At 43.0% G+C, this 18,960-nt stretch overlaps 1 protein-coding gene across 3 annotated transcripts in view; it reads left to right on the plus strand.

Annotated features, from left to right (window-relative positions):
• The window catches only part of EXT2 (exostosin glycosyltransferase 2), a 142,022-nt gene extending 126,472 nt beyond the window's left edge, over positions 1-15,550 (plus strand). For all 3 annotated transcript variants that reach the window (XM_081240993.1, XM_081240992.1, XM_081240991.1), the window contains 4 exons: positions 2,899-3,042; positions 4,654-4,782; positions 8,063-8,145; positions 14,806-15,550. In XM_081240993.1, coding sequence (XP_081097119.1) covers positions 2,899-3,042; positions 4,654-4,782; positions 8,063-8,145; positions 14,806-14,944 — 495 coding nt within the window. In that variant the 3' untranslated portion in view covers positions 14,945-15,550. The remainder of the gene's footprint in view (positions 1-2,898; positions 3,043-4,653; positions 4,783-8,062; positions 8,146-14,805) is intronic.
• The last annotated feature ends 3,410 nt before the right edge of the window (positions 15,551-18,960 follow it).

Genomic DNA, 18,960 nt, shown 5'->3' on the forward strand with positions numbered 1-18,960 from the left:
TGAATTCATTTGTCTGCAGCTATTATGATGATGCCTGTGGCCGATTAACTCTGTTGGTTACAACATGGTGTTAACGAGGCCAAGGTTGTGGGTTGGAGAGGCCTGTTAGGTGAGCTGGTTCCGCACGAAGGAAACCTCTTTTCACAGCTCCAGACCACGTTCAAGACCCTGGTCAGACAGCCCATGAAAGCATGTGGATGATCTTAAGGCCTGGGCAAGAGAGTGTAATGACTCAGCAAATGTCCCTTTACCCGCTGCTGGAAAAGCAATTTAAAACATGTGCTTGAGTGATGGTGAGTTATTACTGTGATCTTCTCACACAAAGGCTATCACATTATTATGAATGGTAACTGGTGATCAGTACTGTTGCAGACTTCCTTTCTGCATTAAGAAGTATACTAGCGCTGGCTGTGAAGAAGAGAGGAAGGATCTTTGGTTCCCTTCTTTCATACTCAGCTTTTTGCTTGCTGCGATTTTGTCCCCCGTGCATTCAACAAGTGTGCATGGAATGCTGTCATGTGCCGACACTGTGCTTTGTGCTTGGGAGGCTGCAGTGAGTAAGACAGAGTTTCTGCCTCATGGAGCTTAAACTCTATGGGAGGAAAAGAGATAGTGAGTAGACAGTAAATAACCAGTGCAATTTCAAGAAATGAAAGTTTGGTGAAGAAAAGCATGGGGTGAGGGGGCGTGATGAAGAGTGGCTGGTTGGGGGACAGCATTTACCTTGGATGGGAAGGTCTGGGAAGACCTCTCAGAGTAGGTGACATTTAAGCAGAGACCTGACTGATGAGCATGAACCAGCCTTTTGAAGAGCTGGGGGAACATTCCATCGAAGAAATAGCAGGTGCAGAGGGCTTGAGGTCTAGTCTACTCGCAGTTAAAGAACAGGGAAGCCAGTGAATTGTGGGAGAATGTGGTACGAGAGAGGTTGGAGAGCAGGAAGGCCGTTGAGAACATGCTAAGGAGTTTCGTTATTATTCTTAGTCAATAGGAAGCCATTTTTTGCTTTTTAAAGATTTTTGTAGGGGGGTGTTATGGATTGAACATATCTAAAACAGGTATGTCGCAATCCTAACCCTTAGTAACCTTATTTGGAAATAGGGTCTTTTCAGAGGTAATTAAGTTGAAATGAGATCATTAGGGTAGGCCCTAATTCAGTTTGACTGGAATCTTTATAAAAAGGCAAAATTTGGGCACAGAGACACACAGAGAGGGAAGAAGACTATGTGAAGACAGAGGTTTGGAGCAACGCATCTACAAGCCAAGGAATGCCAGAGATTGACAGCCAACCCCCAGGTGCTGGGAAGAGGCAAGGAAGGCTCCTTCCCCTGGGTGCGATGGCCCTGCCAACACCTTGATTTTGGATTTCTAGATTTCTGTTGTTTCAAGCCACTCCGTTTGTGTCACTTTTTAAGGTAGCCCTAGCAAACTAAAAAAGGGGGAGTACTAGTATACTGGTTCTGCCTTTGGGAAAGCAATAAAGCATCCTTCCTGGACTCAGTGACACTGGGGTGTTGGGTAAATATATAATGAAAAAATACATAATGAAAAAATATATAAATTAATAGGATGGAGCCCACTGATTGAATTACCCTGTATAGAATACCCTACTGTTCTTTTAAGAATGGTCCTCTTAGTGATGCTCTGTAAATGATGGTTTGGAGGGGCAAGAGTGGAAGCAAAGAAATAAGTTGGAAGTCTGTTACAGTAATCCAGTAACCTACAGTAATCTAGTAATGAGTAATGATGGTGGTTTGAGCTAGAGAGAGTGGTAGCAGAAATGGTAAGAGGGAGTCAGAAGTAAAGCCAGTAGGACTTGGTAATGGACTGGATGTGGGGAAAGAGGGAAAGGAAGGAATAAAGGCTGACCCTTAGCTTTTGGCTTGAGCAGTTGGATTAGATGACTTATTGAGACGGAAAAGACAGAGAGAATGGCTTTTCTGAGGATATGGAATCAAGAGTTATGCTTTGGACATGTTAAGTTTGAGGTGCCTATTGTTTATCCAGTTGAAGATATTAAGTAAGTAGTTGGTAGTCTCAGAAATGTTCCGGGCCAGACATACATTTAGAGGTCATCAGAGTAGAGACAGTATTTAGTGACTGAAACTAGATGTTTCTTAGAGGGGAGAATTGAAAGAAGAGAATAGGGGCCAGGAGTAGGCCCTCTGGAACTCTGCTGTTTAGAGGTTGGTCAAGGATGAGGATTCGTGGTGCTGAGAAGCGGCACCAGGACAGCTGGTAAATTGTCAGTATTCACTAATGGTTAATGGTTTAAAGGTTAAACTAAATTATACGGAAATACATGGGGAAAGGTATTGGAAGTACCCCGCCCCTCATATACCAAATTCTGTTTAACAAAGCTATATCTAAGAACCTTTCCAAATGCGGAAATCAAGTTTTTGTTTTCAGTATGTTACAGATTATAGAATCAGACAAATTCTGTATACTTGAGGCTTCCAAAAGATCATTAAAATGTCTTTGTGCTCCAGATAGATTTTTTTTTTTTTTAGAAACAGAGACTTTGTAAGTTTTCACAATGATCAAAATTTGTTATAAATCAGGGTTCCATTTAGTCTTCATTTGTGTGTTCATTAAGAGTGGAATCACATGTTAAGAGATTACCTACCTTGGCCCAATTCAGGAAGCTATTATTCTACATTACTCGAAATTCCTAAGCAAGCACGGGGAAGTTTTGGAGGAAATTATAATCACATCTGTCTTTGAATATTGGCAGAAGAACTAGCATCTGTTGGATCAAATGTCTTCAGAAGCCAGTCCTGCTCTTAGTATGTGAAGATTTGAATGTGGGGACTCTATGGATACTGTTTAAAGAACTGAGCACTGTGCTTGGTTGTTGTCTGAACTGGGAGTTGATTGCAGATGTTTTTCTGTCCTCAGGTCTGGCGAGAATTTCCTGACCGGTTGGTGGGTTACCCGGGTCGCCTGCATCTCTGGGACCATGAGATGAGTAAGTGGAAGTATGAGTCTGAGTGGACCAATGAGGTGTCCATGGTGCTCACGGGGGCAGCTTTTTATCACAAGGTAAGTTGGGGGCAGGCTTGGGGCAAGTGGGGCTGAGGTGACAAACCAAGAGTATGATATTCGTTTTATTTGGCCCAACTTAATTTTCACGAGTTTTGGAAAAATTTTCTACTTTAGATGTTTTTTCCAGTTTGCCTCTTTGATTTACTAATTCACACGTACAGACAGTTGTAAATATTCTCATTAGCTTGCTTTTTGCATGCATTATATTGTGAGTTTTTTTCTTATATCATTAACATTTCTTCATAAACAACTTCTTAACATAATTGCTAATATACCATTATATTAATATTCCATAAATCATGTATAACTGTTTCTCTATCATTGGATATTTAGGTTGTATCTAATTTTTTTTGCTAGATAATGCTTTATATCAAATGCTTAAATAATGATCAATATCCATTTTCATACCCATTTGTACTTAAGATCATTATGATAGATTCCTAGAAGAATTATGAACATTTGGGGGAGGTTTTGATATATATATTTGTTGGTTGTTTTCAATATAGTTTGTGCCAATTTACATTCTTACCAAGCAAACTACAAAAGTATCTTACCATACCCTCCCTTGTATGAAAAACATTTTTAAAAAAATCAAACTTAGCTATTTTGATAAGTGAAAGTGGATCTTATTGTTTCACTTTGATTTGATAACTATTGAGGTTGAAATTCCTTTTGTGTGTATTTTAGCCTTTTGTATTTCTTCTCCTAGAATTGTCACTATGTTTTTGACTCTTTTGTTTAATTAAAGGGAGAGATTGAAGGGTATGCATTGGACTTTAGAATATTCTGTTTGATGGTGGAGTGCTCCCTGGGAGTGTGTGGCTTAATTAAACAGTAATAACTTGTCAATTGTCAGCAGTGGCATAAGGAACTGATGTCAGGAAAAAGATCTGTGCAGCTCAGCACAGTTAATTTGACTTCGCTGTATTTATATTGATTGCGTGTTGTTATCTCAGCACTGCTGCCCTCATATTTTTCAGGGCTCTAGATCCAGAAATGAGTTTTTGTTCTTAGCAAAGAATAAATAAATAAATAAGGTTTATAATTCTTGGGGTTTGTGGTAGACTGATAAATACCTTTTTTTAGCCCACAAATTCCTGTACTATTTCATACATATAGGTTATGTAGTTTCAGAATTGCCTTATTTTGTTTTACTTTAAAAACAACATGTCTGCAATGTCAATCCACCATTAATATATCTGTTTCTATCTGCAGTCTATAGAAAGAATATGGAAAACAGGGTTGAACATTGTGACTCGGGGGAAGGATTTAGTGAAGATCAGTATGTAGTGTGTTTCTGAACAATATTTATTAAACATATGATATATTAATCAGTCCAGAGGGCCTACATCTTACAAGGGCTTCACACCATACTGTACACACCTCTGCTTACTATAAGTGATTTTTTAAAGAATGACAGTGTTAAAGACACTTGGTCACCTGACCAAAAACCATTCTAATACTTCCTTTGCCTTTTCTGTTGATCCAGGCTTGTGACTAATCTTACGAGAGAAAGCTTGTCCCCCTGCCATGGCTCAGTTGCCCTTTGTGTATCAACCACAGGGAACTGCTATTTGAATGTGTCTCCTTTTCTGTCTCACCTGGCAGTATTTTAATTACCTGTATACCTACAAGATGCCTGGGGACATCAAGAACTGGGTGGATGCTCATATGAACTGTGAAGATATCGCCATGAATTTCCTGGTGGCTAACGTCACAGGGAAAGCTGTTATCAAGGTAGGAGGCATCCTTGACCAGCTCTGCCCTAACTTACTTTGCGATCTGGGGCTTGCTTCTGGTTCTCTGAGTCTCAGAAGTTTTCATAACTATACATGAAGCCTTGGAATACATGAACTTCAAGCTCCTTTTAGCTTTAAGATGCTATGATTGATGCTGCCATATTGTGAAATTGAAGCTATAGGCTTTGATGATCTAAACACTTTTTATACGGTTGTTTTTTCTTTCTGTTTTCACATCTTTATTGAAGTATAATTGCTTTACAGTGTTGTGTTAGTTTCTGCTGTACAACAAAGTGAATCAGCTATATGCATACATGTATCCCCATATCTCCTCCTTCTTGAGCCTTCCTCCCACCCTCCCTGTCCCACCCCTCCAGGTGGTCACAAAGCATCGAGCTGATCTCCCTGTGCTCTGCAGCAGCTTCCCACTAGCTATTTATTTTACATTGGGTAGTGTATATATGTCCATGCTACTTTCTCACTTCATCCCAACTTCGGCTTCCCCCCTTGTGTCCTCAAGTCTGTTCTCTACGTCTGTGTCTTTATTCCTGCCCTGCTACTAGGTTCATCTGTATCATGTTTTTTAGATTCCATATATATGCATTAGCATCCGGTATCTGTTTTTCTCTTTCTGACTTACTTCACTCTGTATGACAGACTGTAGGTCCATCCACCTCACTATACATAACTCAATTTCATTCCTTTCTATGGCTGAGTAATATTCCATTGTATATATGTGCCACATCTTCTTTATCCATTCATCTGTCAGTGAGCATTTAGGTTGCTTCCATGTCCTGGCTATTGAAAATAGTGCTGCAGTGAACATTGTGGTACCTGTACCTTTCTGAATTATGATTTTCTCAGGGTATATGCCCAGTAGTGGGATTGCTGGGTCATATGGTAGTTCTGTTTTCAGTTTTTTAAGGAACCTCCATACTGGTCTCCATAGTGGCTGTATCAATTTACATTCCCACCAACAGTGCAGGAGGGTTCCCTTTTCTCCACACCCTCTCCAGCATTTACTGTTTCTAGATCTTTTGATGATGGCCATTCTGACTGGCATGAGGTGATACCTCATTGTGGTTTTGATTTGCATTTCTTTAATGATTAGTGATGTTGAGCATCCTTTCATGTGTTTGTTGGCAATCTGTATGTCTTCTTTGGAGAAATGTCTATTTGGTCTTCTGCCCATTTTTGGATTGGGTTGTTTATTTTTTGATATTGAGCTGCATGAACTGCTTGTATATTTTGGAGATTAATCCTTTGTCCGTTGCTTTGTTTGCAAATACTTTCTCCCATTCTGAGGGTTGTCTTTTCATCTTGTTTATGGTTTTCTTTGCTGTGCAAAAGCTTTTAAGTTTCATTAGGTCCTATTTGTTTATTTTTGTTTTTATTTCCATTTTTCTAGGAGGTGGGTCCAAAAGGATCTTGCTGTGATTTATGTCATAGAGTGTTCTGCCTATGTTTTCCTCTCGGAGTTTTATAGTGTCTGGCTTTACATTTAGGTCTTTAATCCATTTTGAGTTTATTTTTGTGTATGGTGTTAGGGAGTGTTCTAATTTCATTCTTTTACATGTAGCTGTCCAGTTTTCCCAGCACCACTTATTGAAGAGGCTGTCTTGTCTCCATTGTATATTCTTGCCCCCTTTGTCAAAAATAATGTGACCATATGTGCGTGGGTTTGTCTCTGGGCTTTCTATCCTGTTCCATTGATCTGTCTTTCTGTTTTTGTGCCAGTACCATACTGTCTTGATTACTGTAGCTTTGTAGTATAGTCTGAATATACAGGGGTTTTTTTTAGTTATAGTTTGTAACCTCCAGTATCAGAGATAAAGGCTGTGGCGGTCAATCTACAAATCGTGTTTTTTAAAAAATACAATTTTATTCTCAAACGTGACTTGGAATCTAGTTCTTTTCGTTAAAGAATGCAGTTTACATCTTTCTTAAGGTAGCTGATTTTTTTAATAGATGCTGAGAAGATTGTACACTTTGTACAATTATAACTGTAGTTGTCCTAAACATTATTTTAAGATAGCGATTACCAGTTTGTAACAGTACCTCTCCTGTAACATATTAAAAGCTGAGATCACATGGGGATGTTTGTATGTGTAATAGATGTCTGTTCCTGAAATGTAGATCTTGCTCAAATCAGACCCCTAGAAATGCAGGGAGAGTACACTTCCGTATAACAGTGGAATCGTCTTGATCTTTCTTTCCTTCTGGATTAGAATTCCATATGTGAAAATGGGCAATGCTTCTAGGCCAGATTCCTGTACTGGAAGCTTATGTTGGACGCATGGTATGGCATCCCCAAATGATTCCTCATGCTATTAATTGATGAGACAAGCTAGATTAAACCAAAGTGACTAAGGAAAGAGGAAAAGTCACTATGTGTTCAGACTTGACCCAATCTTTACCCTAACCCCTAGCTCTCTAAATAACTCAGTGAACAGCTCACTGCAGGGAAAATTAAAGAATGTAAATTACAAAACTAGTTTTAAAGGAACTCCCCTTATTTCCAAATTTGCTTTTTGACATGCTTCAAGATGTTCTTAGCTGTGCCTGCTTACTCTGGATAGTAATTCCTCGGGTCTGTATGCTTCTTAGCCTGGTCTTAGTTATCTAGCTTTCTTCCCCTCCCATCTCTCTACTGGTTACTTATCTTCACTAGGTTAGGATAGCAGCCTCCCGAGTTTGCTAAAAAAAAAATTAGAAGTTTAACATATGGGAGGGTGGTGGGGAGAGTCAGGGAAAAGGATTCAGAGGGCAAAGGACCATTGGAATTTTTTCCCTGACTCAACGGGATTGCAAAATAACCTGGCATTTTCAAGAGCATGGTGCTGCTCATAGCATTTGCCATTAGCTGGAAGAAGGAGAATGAGCGCCTATTGGAACTAAGGTTACGGTGAAAGTTATGGGAAGCTGTATTTCATCGCCCTTATGGCTGCAAGAACAAATGGTGTTTATACAAGGACCTTGGCAGTGAGAAAACAGTCATTAAACAAGAATTAAGGAGCTTGTCATCACCACTTCTTTCCAGTTACAGAAGGCAAAAGCCCTCCAAGCCTTTTTTATTGGGCCCTTGTGAGTTCTGCTGTTGGCCGAGCCAGACAGAACTGAATGGAGGAATAGTGAGGCATGTGTGTGTGCATGTGTGCCTGCAGTGGGAGTAGGCATCTCAGCTTATAGAACAGAAGTGTGCAGAGAGTGGTGTCACGAGCGTGATTTTATTGTCCTTGGCACGGACAGCCAAGTATATTTTTGTGCTCTTCTGGCAGGTAACACCACGAAAGAAATTCAAGTGTCCTGAGTGCACGGCCATCGACGGGCTTTCGCTAGACCAGACACACATGGTGGAGAGGTGAGTGAGCCTCTAACCAAAAGTCTGCCCTAGCCTCTGATCCCCATTTCCTGCCTTGGGCCTGTTTATGGGACTTTGTTGCAGATATAAGGACAGCAGCTGGTAGCCCTAGTCACCTCCTTTTGCACGTGGGAATTGGGTTAGTTCAAGCCCAGGTCACCCAAAGAATTAATTTGGAATGCTACCCACTCAATTTGTAATGGCTGGAAGGGTCTTAAAAATATAGCCGGCCTTAAGCTCCAGAAGCCAGATTCTCCGTGTGGACTAGGCAGTTAACTATCCACAGTCATTCGAGTGGAAGCGAGTTAATTCCAAAGAAATACTGGATTGTTTTCCAGGGTAATATCTCCATGTTACAGTGAAAGTTTGATTAGAAAGAATTAAACTAAACCCACTAGAGACAAATTACCTTTGTTGACACAACTGAAACACCCACCAAGAACGGAATTGAAAGCATAGCTCCTTACATTACAGGGAGAGAAGCAGGGCGGCTCTGAAATACTCCCTTTATAGCGATGCAGTAGGTCAGTAAGCACCCCTTTGTGTGGATGTAATACAGGGCCTTGTCGGTGAGTATAAAAGAAGTGGGAGATGTCTGTCTTCCCTTAAGACCTTTATAATCTTGGAGTAGACCTAATAGTTCTCACTTGTATCCCAAAGGTCCCCAAGCTTCGAATCTCCTGAATCAAACCTAATTCTTCCAAAAGGCAGCCCCTTACACAAGACAGCAAGCTCTGACAGCCAGTAACACTGTTGTCAAGGGACCAGAATGCATTCAGAGAATGTCATGAGAAAGACATTAGAATGAGATATCTAGTTCAGGTTTCCACAGGTCTCATATGCATCTGCTTGCGGCATTCATTTCTGAAATCTATCAGCTATATCAAAGTCCTTCGAGCCTGGAGGATTTTTTTGTACAGCGAGTTGTTTCACTTGGCCTGGATTCTTCTATAATGCTTTACTCCTTCTTACTCTTACTTCTTATACTTCTTACTCTTACTCTCTAAATAATCTCTTTATGTCTTTCATATATAAAGGTCTTACCCAAATGACATGACTTTTACCAACCATCAATATGAAATAACATATTATTTTGATTTGGGGAATATCTGTCACTGGTATCAAGTATTACCCAGTCAAGGACAGTGACATCAACTGTCATGGCTCATTTGGAAGAGACACCAATTATGGTTATATTAGAGCACATGCACTCGTTACTTAAACCTACCCCCATTCTGTGTTGGGAAGAATTTCATAGCATTAAGCAATTAGTTATTGATTGGACTGAGTTAAAATGGTGGGGTTATAGGGTCCAACAAAGGAATTGTACGGAGAAAAGTTGACCTAATAGTGGCCCTTAAAGTTCATGCTAAAGCTAAACAACTCCTCTGTAACACCACTGAGATGATAACAAATGCAGTGGGAAAGATTTAAGTTAGATATAATTATTATTAAACACTGAAGAAAGTAACTATGGGAAATGTGGAAGCTTCCTCGTGGGAAGAGGCTTTTGAAAATAGAATAGGCAACTGCCCAGTTGTTGGTAGGCTTGATTTTATCAGAGTTTATAATTAACAATAACAGGTACACACACGTGTGTATATATATTTAATACGTGTGTGTGTGTGTGTGTAAAACTTAATCCAAAGCTATATGTGGTAAGTGTCATAAGGAAGGCTCAAAATGTTATACCTGATCGCAGGAAAGAGAAGTGACTTCTTGCTAGGTCAATTATTAGGAATAATTTTGTAAGAGGTGGCACTTGAAGTGAGCCTTCAAAGGTCACTGGGATTCCAACCGATGCAACTCTGGGCAAGAAGAGGAGATCCTCGGCAGGGAAACTGGATGGTCCAAGGTACATTTGGCAAGCAGTCAAGATATCCAGTTTGGCAAGAGCGTAGCCTTCTGGCCCATTAGTGCCAAACTGCAGAGAGCCCTGGATGCCCAATTAAGGAGCTGAGCTTTTTTCTCCAGGCTCTGGTAAGCCATAGAAGGTTTTTGAATAGGAAGTAGCTTGATCAAAGTGTTGTTTTGAGGCTGATTTGGAAGTGGTGCATAGAACGGAATGAAGGTAAAGAGACAGAAGAAAGAAGAACAGTTAGAAGGCTTGAACAAAGTTGAGTGTGGAGAAGAAGGGATGGATTAAATTGCAAGGGATTTTTTTTCCCCCCAAAGGAGAAAAGCTGGCACTTGATTTCCAGCTGAACAGATATGGGGAGGTTATGGAGAAGCAGTTGATCAAGACAGTCAGGAGGAATGGTAGTACCTTTAACAGTGTAAATAATACAGTTAGGAGGAATGCCAGTTAGGGGAGGGAAGGAGATGAATGTTGGACCTAACAGTGTAATTAATGAGGCCAGGAGATTTAATCGCGTGTGAAGCTGGAGAGCAATCAGGCGGGTGAGTTTTGGGTCTTGCCCTCTGTATATGCAGGTGTAGATACAGGGCAAGCAGTTGGAAATATGGAACTAGAACTTTAGAAAAAAGAGTAAAGCAAAGATGGAGATCTGGAAGACATCTGTCCAGAGAAGGCAGTTGATTGAAGAAAAGCCAAGGGCAGAATCTTGAGAAATTCGGACACTTAGGAGACAGAAAGAGGAACTGAAAAGAGAGAAGCAGCCACTGGCGAGGCCAGGAGAGAGCCAGCGTCTCCAGTGCTCGGCAGCAGGGAGGAGCAAGGAACATGCAGACTAGGAAGTGGTCTTGGAATTAAATGGTCATTGGTGACTTTGGAAAAAATGATGTCATAGGTTGATGGGGCTAAAGAGTGTGAGCTGGTAGTGAGGAAGTAGAGTCAGTGAATGTAGGCTCCCCTTTTGAGAAATGTGATAGGGAACAGAAGGAAATCAATCTTGAAATTAATTAGAAACTGAGAGCAGAACTATTCGGATGAATGACTGAATTACTAAATAAGGCACTTAGATTGGGAGGGAGGAAGACGTGATTTAAGCCCTGTTGGGTAGACCAAGAGATGGAGTTACAACTGCAGAATTGTTCATTTGTTTTATTTTTTAAATAGTTGCCTTTGCAGAATCCACATTTTTGCACAAAAGAGTGAAAGGAGTTAACCACTCTGCATGTTATGACCTTGTGTTGAGTTTTGTGGTTCAGTAAGCTTGTTTATTCTTATATTTGGGGTCTGGGATCAGAAATCTCAGTAGTGGAGGAGAATGGCTTTTACTACCCAGCATCCATTTCCAGGACCTGCTGTTAGTTCTTTTTTTTTTTTTTTTTTTTGCAATGTCTGGAGACATTTTTGATTGTTCCAACTTGGGGGGAGGGGAATACTATTAGCATCTAGTGGTTATAGGCCAGGGATTGTTTTGTTTTGGTTTTTTTTTTTACATCTTTATTGGAGTATAATTGCTTTACAGTGGTGTGTTAGTTTCTGCTTTATAACAAAGTGAATCAGTTATACATATACATATGTTCCCATATCTCTTCCCTCTTGCGTCTCCCTCCCTCTCACCCTCCCTATCCCACCCCTCTAGGTGGTCACAAAGCACCAAGCTGATCTCCCTGTGCTATGTGGCAGCTTCCCACTAGCTATCTGTTTTACATTTGGGAGTGTATATATGTCCATGCCACTCTCTCGCTTTGTCACCTGCTGTTAGTTCTTTAAGAAGCAGAAGAATTTGTGACTGTTCATTTTGGCCAATAGCTTTACCCAGGTCAAGACAGTACAGCAGACAGACAGTGTTGATTTAAGAAACAAACATTGTATTTTGATTCAGGCCAGTCTTTGTTCAGGTTATGAATTAGCCACTTATTAGCTGTCCAACTTAAGGAAATTGACTTACCTTATCCTGAATTTCCAACCTTTTCATTTCTTAAAATAGATATATTAACTATCTATCATGTTACATTCAGGGGTTCAACAAATATTTACTGAGCATCTTTGTACCAAACAGTGTGTTATATGCTGGAGGTGAAAGGAGTAATAATACATGAAAGCCTGTAGCACGGGGCCTGGCGAGGTTAGTTCGCTTTCCAATTTACCCAACACTGATCCTGAAGGCTCCTGGTTACTTTAGGTAATTGTATGTGTTTGAAAGGAAAACTGAAGACTGTTAGTCCTTTCTCCCCCAGACACTTCCAGCGCTTTGGAGATAGACATTGGCAGTTCTTAGCCTGTCTGTACTTGATTAGAAAACCAACCCAGGGGAACAGTTACTGACATGGTAGCTGGACCCCTGACAGAACAACTCAGGTGGGCCACCAGCAATCAGCCAAACTCTTAATCTACCCTAACCTGTTGCCCAACCCAGATCCCCTGCATGAAAAGAAAGTAGGAAACACAGTCAACACCTGTCAGGAGAGTTAAGGACCTTTACCATTCAGCATGAGCAGCCACTTCTTCAGGGCAGGCTGTGTGGAGAGAAAGGACTCACTAACCTGGGTTAGCCGGGGCAGCTGTCAACAAGTCAAGCTGGCCTGAGCCCCAGTGGCCTCTTGCCTGTGGCCCGGCCCTGTTGACAGGTCTAGTTACAGAGGAGACATTGTCCTCAGTGCTCTCCAGGGGGCCCTAGAGCCCCTATCCTCTGCCAAGAACCATGATTCTTCTTTAATACATGCTCGCTGGCACCTCTGCTGGGCACGGCTGGGCTTTGCTGGCCAGCGTCTACAAGCAGAATAACTGGAAACTAGAAGTACATGTTTATAGGCAGAACAACTGTCAAAAGTAAGACGTTGGGGAAATTTGACTTAGTCTGCCACTGCCCTGACCTCATGATTTAAGGAGAGAAAAGCTGTTGTCCAGTGCTTGCTTCATACCATTTTGTTAAAACCCCTCGGTCTTTTCCCCAGTCTCCTGTCAATTTGGTACCTGGGACTACGACCTCCTGAGTCTCAGAAGACTGCCAACAGGAGGGAAACTCAGTGACCTGTGGGTTATTGTAGAGTCTGAGAGAAAGAGCAAGGGCTCTATTGCCAGCGCAAGACTGGGTTTGAAAGACTGGGTTTGACCTGCTCCACCACTTTCCAGCTCGGGGTCCTTGGGCAGTCCCTTAGCCTCTCTTAGCCTGAATTTCTCAAACCATAACAGGAAGCTACTATACACCAATCCTTGGGCATACGGATGGGGATATTTAAAGGAATCATTGGGATCGTGTATGTAAATTAGCCGGCACGTCATAGGTGCTCAGTGGTTGTTAATTTCCAGCTCCTCCCTTTAGACCCTAGAATTATGTTAATAAATAAATGTGTATCATCTCATAATGAAGACTTTAGCCTCAGCAGCCGGAATGCCTGGGTTTGGTTCTGCCTCTTGCTAGTTATTTGGCCTTTGGTCCTGTCTCTTAGCCTCTCTGTGTCTCTGCCTTCCCAGTGTACAGTGGGAAGGATAGTAGACCTGCCTCACAGGGTTGTTGTGAGGGTGAAGTGAGTTACTAATACATGTCAAGCACTTGTAACACAGCCTGGAGCATAGAATAAATGTTAATTGCTGTTGGTTTGTGGTCATGGACACAGTGATCTTATTAGCTGGAAGAGCTCAGAATGAAATAGTAACACGTTTTGACCAAGAGAATAAGCAAGAGAAAAGAATTGATGGTAACTGGCTTCTTTATTTATTGGTTTCTTGCTAAAGCTCAAAGGACTCAAATAAAAGCTATTGATTAAAATAAGTTGAAACAAGGCTTACAGTATCTCTGAGGACAGAAGAGCCTTCTGGTCTGTGTCTTGAAATTCAGCCCCTACCTGGTAACCCGTTCTCAGGTGCCGTGGGCCTGACTGAGAGAGAATACTGACCTCTCTGAAATCCATCCTTGAGGGCCCCTTAGCTTCGAAAGTGGTTTTTACGGGCTTGTTTTCCCCCTTGGGTCTGATGCTGAAGTGTCCTCATTAGCCAGCTGTCACACTCAGTTGGCCTGATTGACCAGAACCATTTCCCGCCAGCGTGTCTGACCTCCCCTCTCAGGGGGTGGGTGCTGAACTGCCTCCTCCCCCAGCAGTGCTAAGTTGCTTTGTTGCTGCCGGTTCTAACACAGGAGTGGCTAAAATTATGAAAGCCGTCCTATGTGAACTTCAGCTTTCATGGAAGAGCTTATGGAAGTTGACCCATAATTCCCAGAGATTGCCACTCACAGGCCCACAGTAGATGTGGGTTGAATGACTGAAGTGTTTGTCCTTTGAAATTGAGGTTCAGCGCCCCATTGCCCCCTCCTGCCTTGCATCGCTCCACGTGTAAGATCTTCCCTTCTCCCTTTTAAACTTGAGTGGGCTGAAGCTCAGATCCAAGTGCCTTTTGCCTCTCCACCCTTTGTCTTCTCTTTAGCTGGCAGGGATGGGGTTAAGGATTGTTGGCAGCTAATCCACCTTGGTTTGAGGCCCGCTTCTACGGAGCTGGAAGAATGACTGGAATTTGAGGGGGAGGGGAAAAGATATTCTGACCTCTGCAGGCCCCTGGCCTCCAAACAGCATCCCTGGTTCCCTTTCTCCCACCGAACTACTAGTTGAAGTCCCCCCAGATCACTTCCTTTATCCACACCCTCCCAACCGTGTTAAGAACCTGGGAGCATGCTGGGGATCCTTGCGTTTCTCTTGTAGATGTTGAAGACGATGTACTGGTATTTTGCTCTCATCTCAGCCTCTCGACCGGTTTCTCTCTTCCCCACCCCCTGTCCCTCTCATGTGCTCCACTGCCCTCCCCACACCCCACAGGTCTGAGTGCATCAACAAGTTTGCTTCTGTCTTTGGGACAATGCCTCTTAAGGTGGTGGAGCACCGAGCCGACCCCGTCCTGTACAAGGACGACTTTCCTGAGAAACTGAAGAGCTTCCCCAACATCGGCAGCTTATGAAACGTGCTGCTGGTGGAGGTCTGAACGCTAATCCCTGGCGGAGGAAGAGAACACGTCCCCCCCAGCACTCTGATGCCCAGATTTCAGAGTGGGAGATTGGCACACCCCTGCCCAGCCTGCTTACCTGAGAACAAGAGCCCAGGAAGGACATCTGAATACCTCGTGCATCCTCTGATGCTTTTGATGGGTTCTCTGAAAACTCCAGATGGAAGCCTTGGGCAGGCTCCAGGGGTAAGGCCATCTCAGGCGTCCTTTGTTTGTAGCTCAATACAAGGTCTAAGAGGAAACTTCACTGGCCGTAAGACAGCTGAGAAACCTCCAGCCCATTTCAGATTTGGGGAATCATGTAAGAGCTCCCTGTTTCTCACTTTTCGTTATTTCAAATCAGTGAGTTCTTCAGAGGAAAAGCCATGCCCAGAATTTGGTGCAAAATCCAAACATCTTAGTGGCATTTGATGCCTTGGGATAATGGGGCACTGGCCTCGTCCAGAGAAGAGCACCGGCTGCCGAGATGGGACCTATAAGTTCCATGAACTGTCTCTCTTCGGTTTGGCTTTTTGATATGATTAAAATTATTTTTTATTCCGTTTCCTACTATGTCTTAAATATTGGTTATGGAACTCTCTTTCTTTTTGTGTGTATTTAACTCTATCTTTTGGCCTCAACTCCAGTCTCCTCCTCATGTCTGGGAAGATACATAGCCAGGAGGAGTATCTGGTGCCATGTACACCCAGCAGAGGAAAAGCCCCGGACTACAAACACTCTTAGAGAAGATGTGTCCCCAAACCTCCAAAGGAATCTGTATGCTTCCTGATCAGATCTAGATCTTCCCCAGGAACAACAGAAGGCCTCTCATAGCCATACACTGAGTCGCTCTGCTGGTACCATGTTGTAAAAGCTGAGGCAGTTGTGACCCTCACCCCAAGGGGATGCCACAATTTCCCTCATTCTCTTGGTATAAACCTAACATTAGCCAGAGAGGTTCTGGCTAATGTTAAATGCTGTTATAACAACTGTTTTGCAATAGTTGCTGGTGTATTTAAATCGTTACATTTCAGCATTTAGTAATACTGCACATGTGTGAATTATACCTCTTTAAGCCCAGTTGATGAACAAATCTACCCTGGCAAATGTTAGATGTTATGGATTCGAAACAGATTTATCTGGCTCTAATATTAAGATTAGCCACAGTTTGGGCTTTAGCCATAACATATGTCCCCAGAACACAAAATACATAATAGTTTGCTTGGAATATGGGTATAATTACTGAAACCTAGTTGTGTGCCAGTCCAAGTCACTAAACCACCATGCATTGTTCTGTCGAGTGACACGAAGGTGAGCTGTCCTCCCGCTGTTGTTTTCAAACTTGCAGTTTTAACGAGTCACTTCAAATGTGTTCTCATAGACTTTGAGAGGCCAAAGAAAACTTTCAGAAGTAGCAAAATTGAGAGTGGAAATCTTGAGAGTCTCATCTTTCATATTAAGGAGCGGTAGAATCCCGGACTGTTACAGGTAGAAGGGAAGAGAGCATCTTCAGGTCATTCACTTTGCAGATGCAAACACTGGAGTTGTGACTTATTCGTGTAGTGCAGCTGCAAACACAGGTGCTTAATCAGTGCTAATGATTTGAATTATTAGATACTAGTCAGCAGGGGATACGGGAAGGCATTTTGGCTTCCTATTCATAGTACTGGGGCTGGTATGATAGAAACCAAGAGGAAGGGTTTTCTCTGGTACACCCAGATACTGGTAACTGGCACAGTGAGTACCTCTGACCTTTCTAGGGGTTCTCTAGCTTGTTTTCCAAGATTTGGGGCAGGTGGAAGGGGAGGAAGGCCTCACATTTAAATCCCAGCTAAAAGCCAAGAACTGTGCTGACATTGCATATGTGTTACCTCACCCTCAATGTATAGCACTCTGCTCTTTTCACACCACCGACTGCACTACCTTAGTGGCTGGTTTCTAATCCAGTTCTCCCTCTCAAAGGGTAAATTAATCCTCCCTCCCTCTTTAGTTGCCCTTTGATTATGGAAGAGAAATGCTTCAGGGCTTCCCTGGTGGCGCAGTGGTGGAGAGTCCGCCTGCCAATGCAGGGGACACGGGTTCGTGCCCCGGTCTGGGAAGATCCCACATGCCGCGGAGCGGCTGGGCCCTTGAGCCATGGCCGCTGAGCCTGCGCGTCTGGAGCCTGTGCTCCACAATGGGAGAGGCCACAACAGTGAGAAGCCCGTGTACAGCAAAAAAAAAAAAAAAAGAAATGCTTCAATCTGAAGTCATTGGGGGCCCCAGGGGACTGAGTGAGTGGGCCTTTTTCACCTTCTTAGGAGTTATTGGACTTCTAAGGGCATTAAAACTCTATTTCAAGTACCTTACTACCCCCAGAAATATTGGGGGCTAGATCTTGCAACATAGCAGAAAAGAATTTTTATTATAGAATGAGTATTACATCCTAGGCACTGGAAGCAAACCTCAAAGCTTCTATTCCTAGGAACAGACAGGGGGTGCAGGTCACCAGGAGAAATTCAGAAATTCAGGACAGGAGTATAGGAAGTGATCGTGATTCATGGATTCAGAGACTAGGGACTCACCCCTGTGTTGGTGAATTTCTGAACTGCTCACCAGCAAGCTCACTTATAAGCCTGGGCGGGGATCATCTGTCCTTGGGATGCCATAGGGCCTGGTTTTAGAAGTGGAACAATAATGCTAATTAAAATGTCATGTTCTGGCCTACAATAGACAACAGCTGGTTTTAGATTTAAGAAATCTTTTTTAAGGAATTGCATCCTGGGCTTCCCTGGTGGCGCAGTGGTTGGGAGTCCATCTGCTGATGCAGGGGACACGGGTTCGTGCCCTGGTCCGGGAAGATCCCACATGCCGCGGAGCAGCTGGGCCCGTGAACCGTGGCTGCTAAGCCTGTGCGTCCGGAGCCTGTGCTCCGCAACGGGAGAGGCCACAACAGTGAGAGGCCCGTGAACCACAAAAAAAAAAAAAAAAAAAAAAAGGGAGTTGTATCCTACTGGCCTGTACAGACGATGAACCTGAGTTGGCCCTGGCCTTGGCCCAAATGTGTGCTCTAAGTCACTTCCCTTTGCCCCCAGGGATCTAATTAGGATGGGCTGTCCCACTTGGAATGCCAAGGTTGGAAACACTTTTGTTGGTTAACATTAGATAGCTGTTAATATTCTTATCTCATGTATTTTATCAAACCTCACACATGTTTAGGCAAAAACCTCCTTTTCTGGGAAAATTAAGGAGGAAGATATCAACTCTTGTTCTCAGAATCTCTGGTTCTTTCCTGCAAATGGTGCTATCCTGTCTCCTCTTCTTACTCAGTGTCATGAAGGTCAGAACTCTGGCTTCTCTGCTGAAGCCTTGTGTGCTTCCAGCTTGTGGTTTTTAGGAGTTTCTCTGCTGCCTCTGGAAAAAGTGACCATCATCCTGGCCTGTGCTGACCAGGACTGGGAGCTGGAAGAGGCCAGCAGCCTCTGTGCTCTCACTTGCTGAAGAGGTTGCTAATAGCTCTGTGATCCTGGCTTCCTCCTGGGACAGTCCTGACTGGAGGATGCTTGCCACTGAAAGGCAGCAGGCTTCTAGCCATGGAGTTCTAAAGGTCTGATTGCTGGGTTCAAGTCCAAGACCCTTTGATGGTAGAATTAAGAAGTACATGAAGCAGGGACTTCCCTGGTGGTCCAGTGGTAAAGAATCCTCCTTACAGTGCAGGGAACACGGGTTCGATCCCTGGTCAGGGAACTAAGATCCCACATGCCGTGGGGCAACTAAGCCTGCACGCCACAACTACTGAGGTTGCATGCCTCAACTAGAGAGCTTGCAAGCCACAACTGGAGAAGAGAAAACCCGCACATCACAACTAGAGAGAAGCCCACGCCGCAACGAAAGATCCCGCATGCCACAACTAAGACCCAAAGCAGCCAAAAATAAATAAAATAAAATCAATAATAAATCTTTAAAAAAAAAGAAGAAGAAGAAGAAGTAGATGAAGCAGAGACATGTTGGGA

This window comes from Mesoplodon bidens, assembly GCF_964165515.1.
Source record: "Mesoplodon bidens genome assembly, chromosome: 7".
Lineage (NCBI taxonomy): Eukaryota > Metazoa > Chordata > Mammalia > Artiodactyla > Ziphiidae > Mesoplodon > Mesoplodon bidens.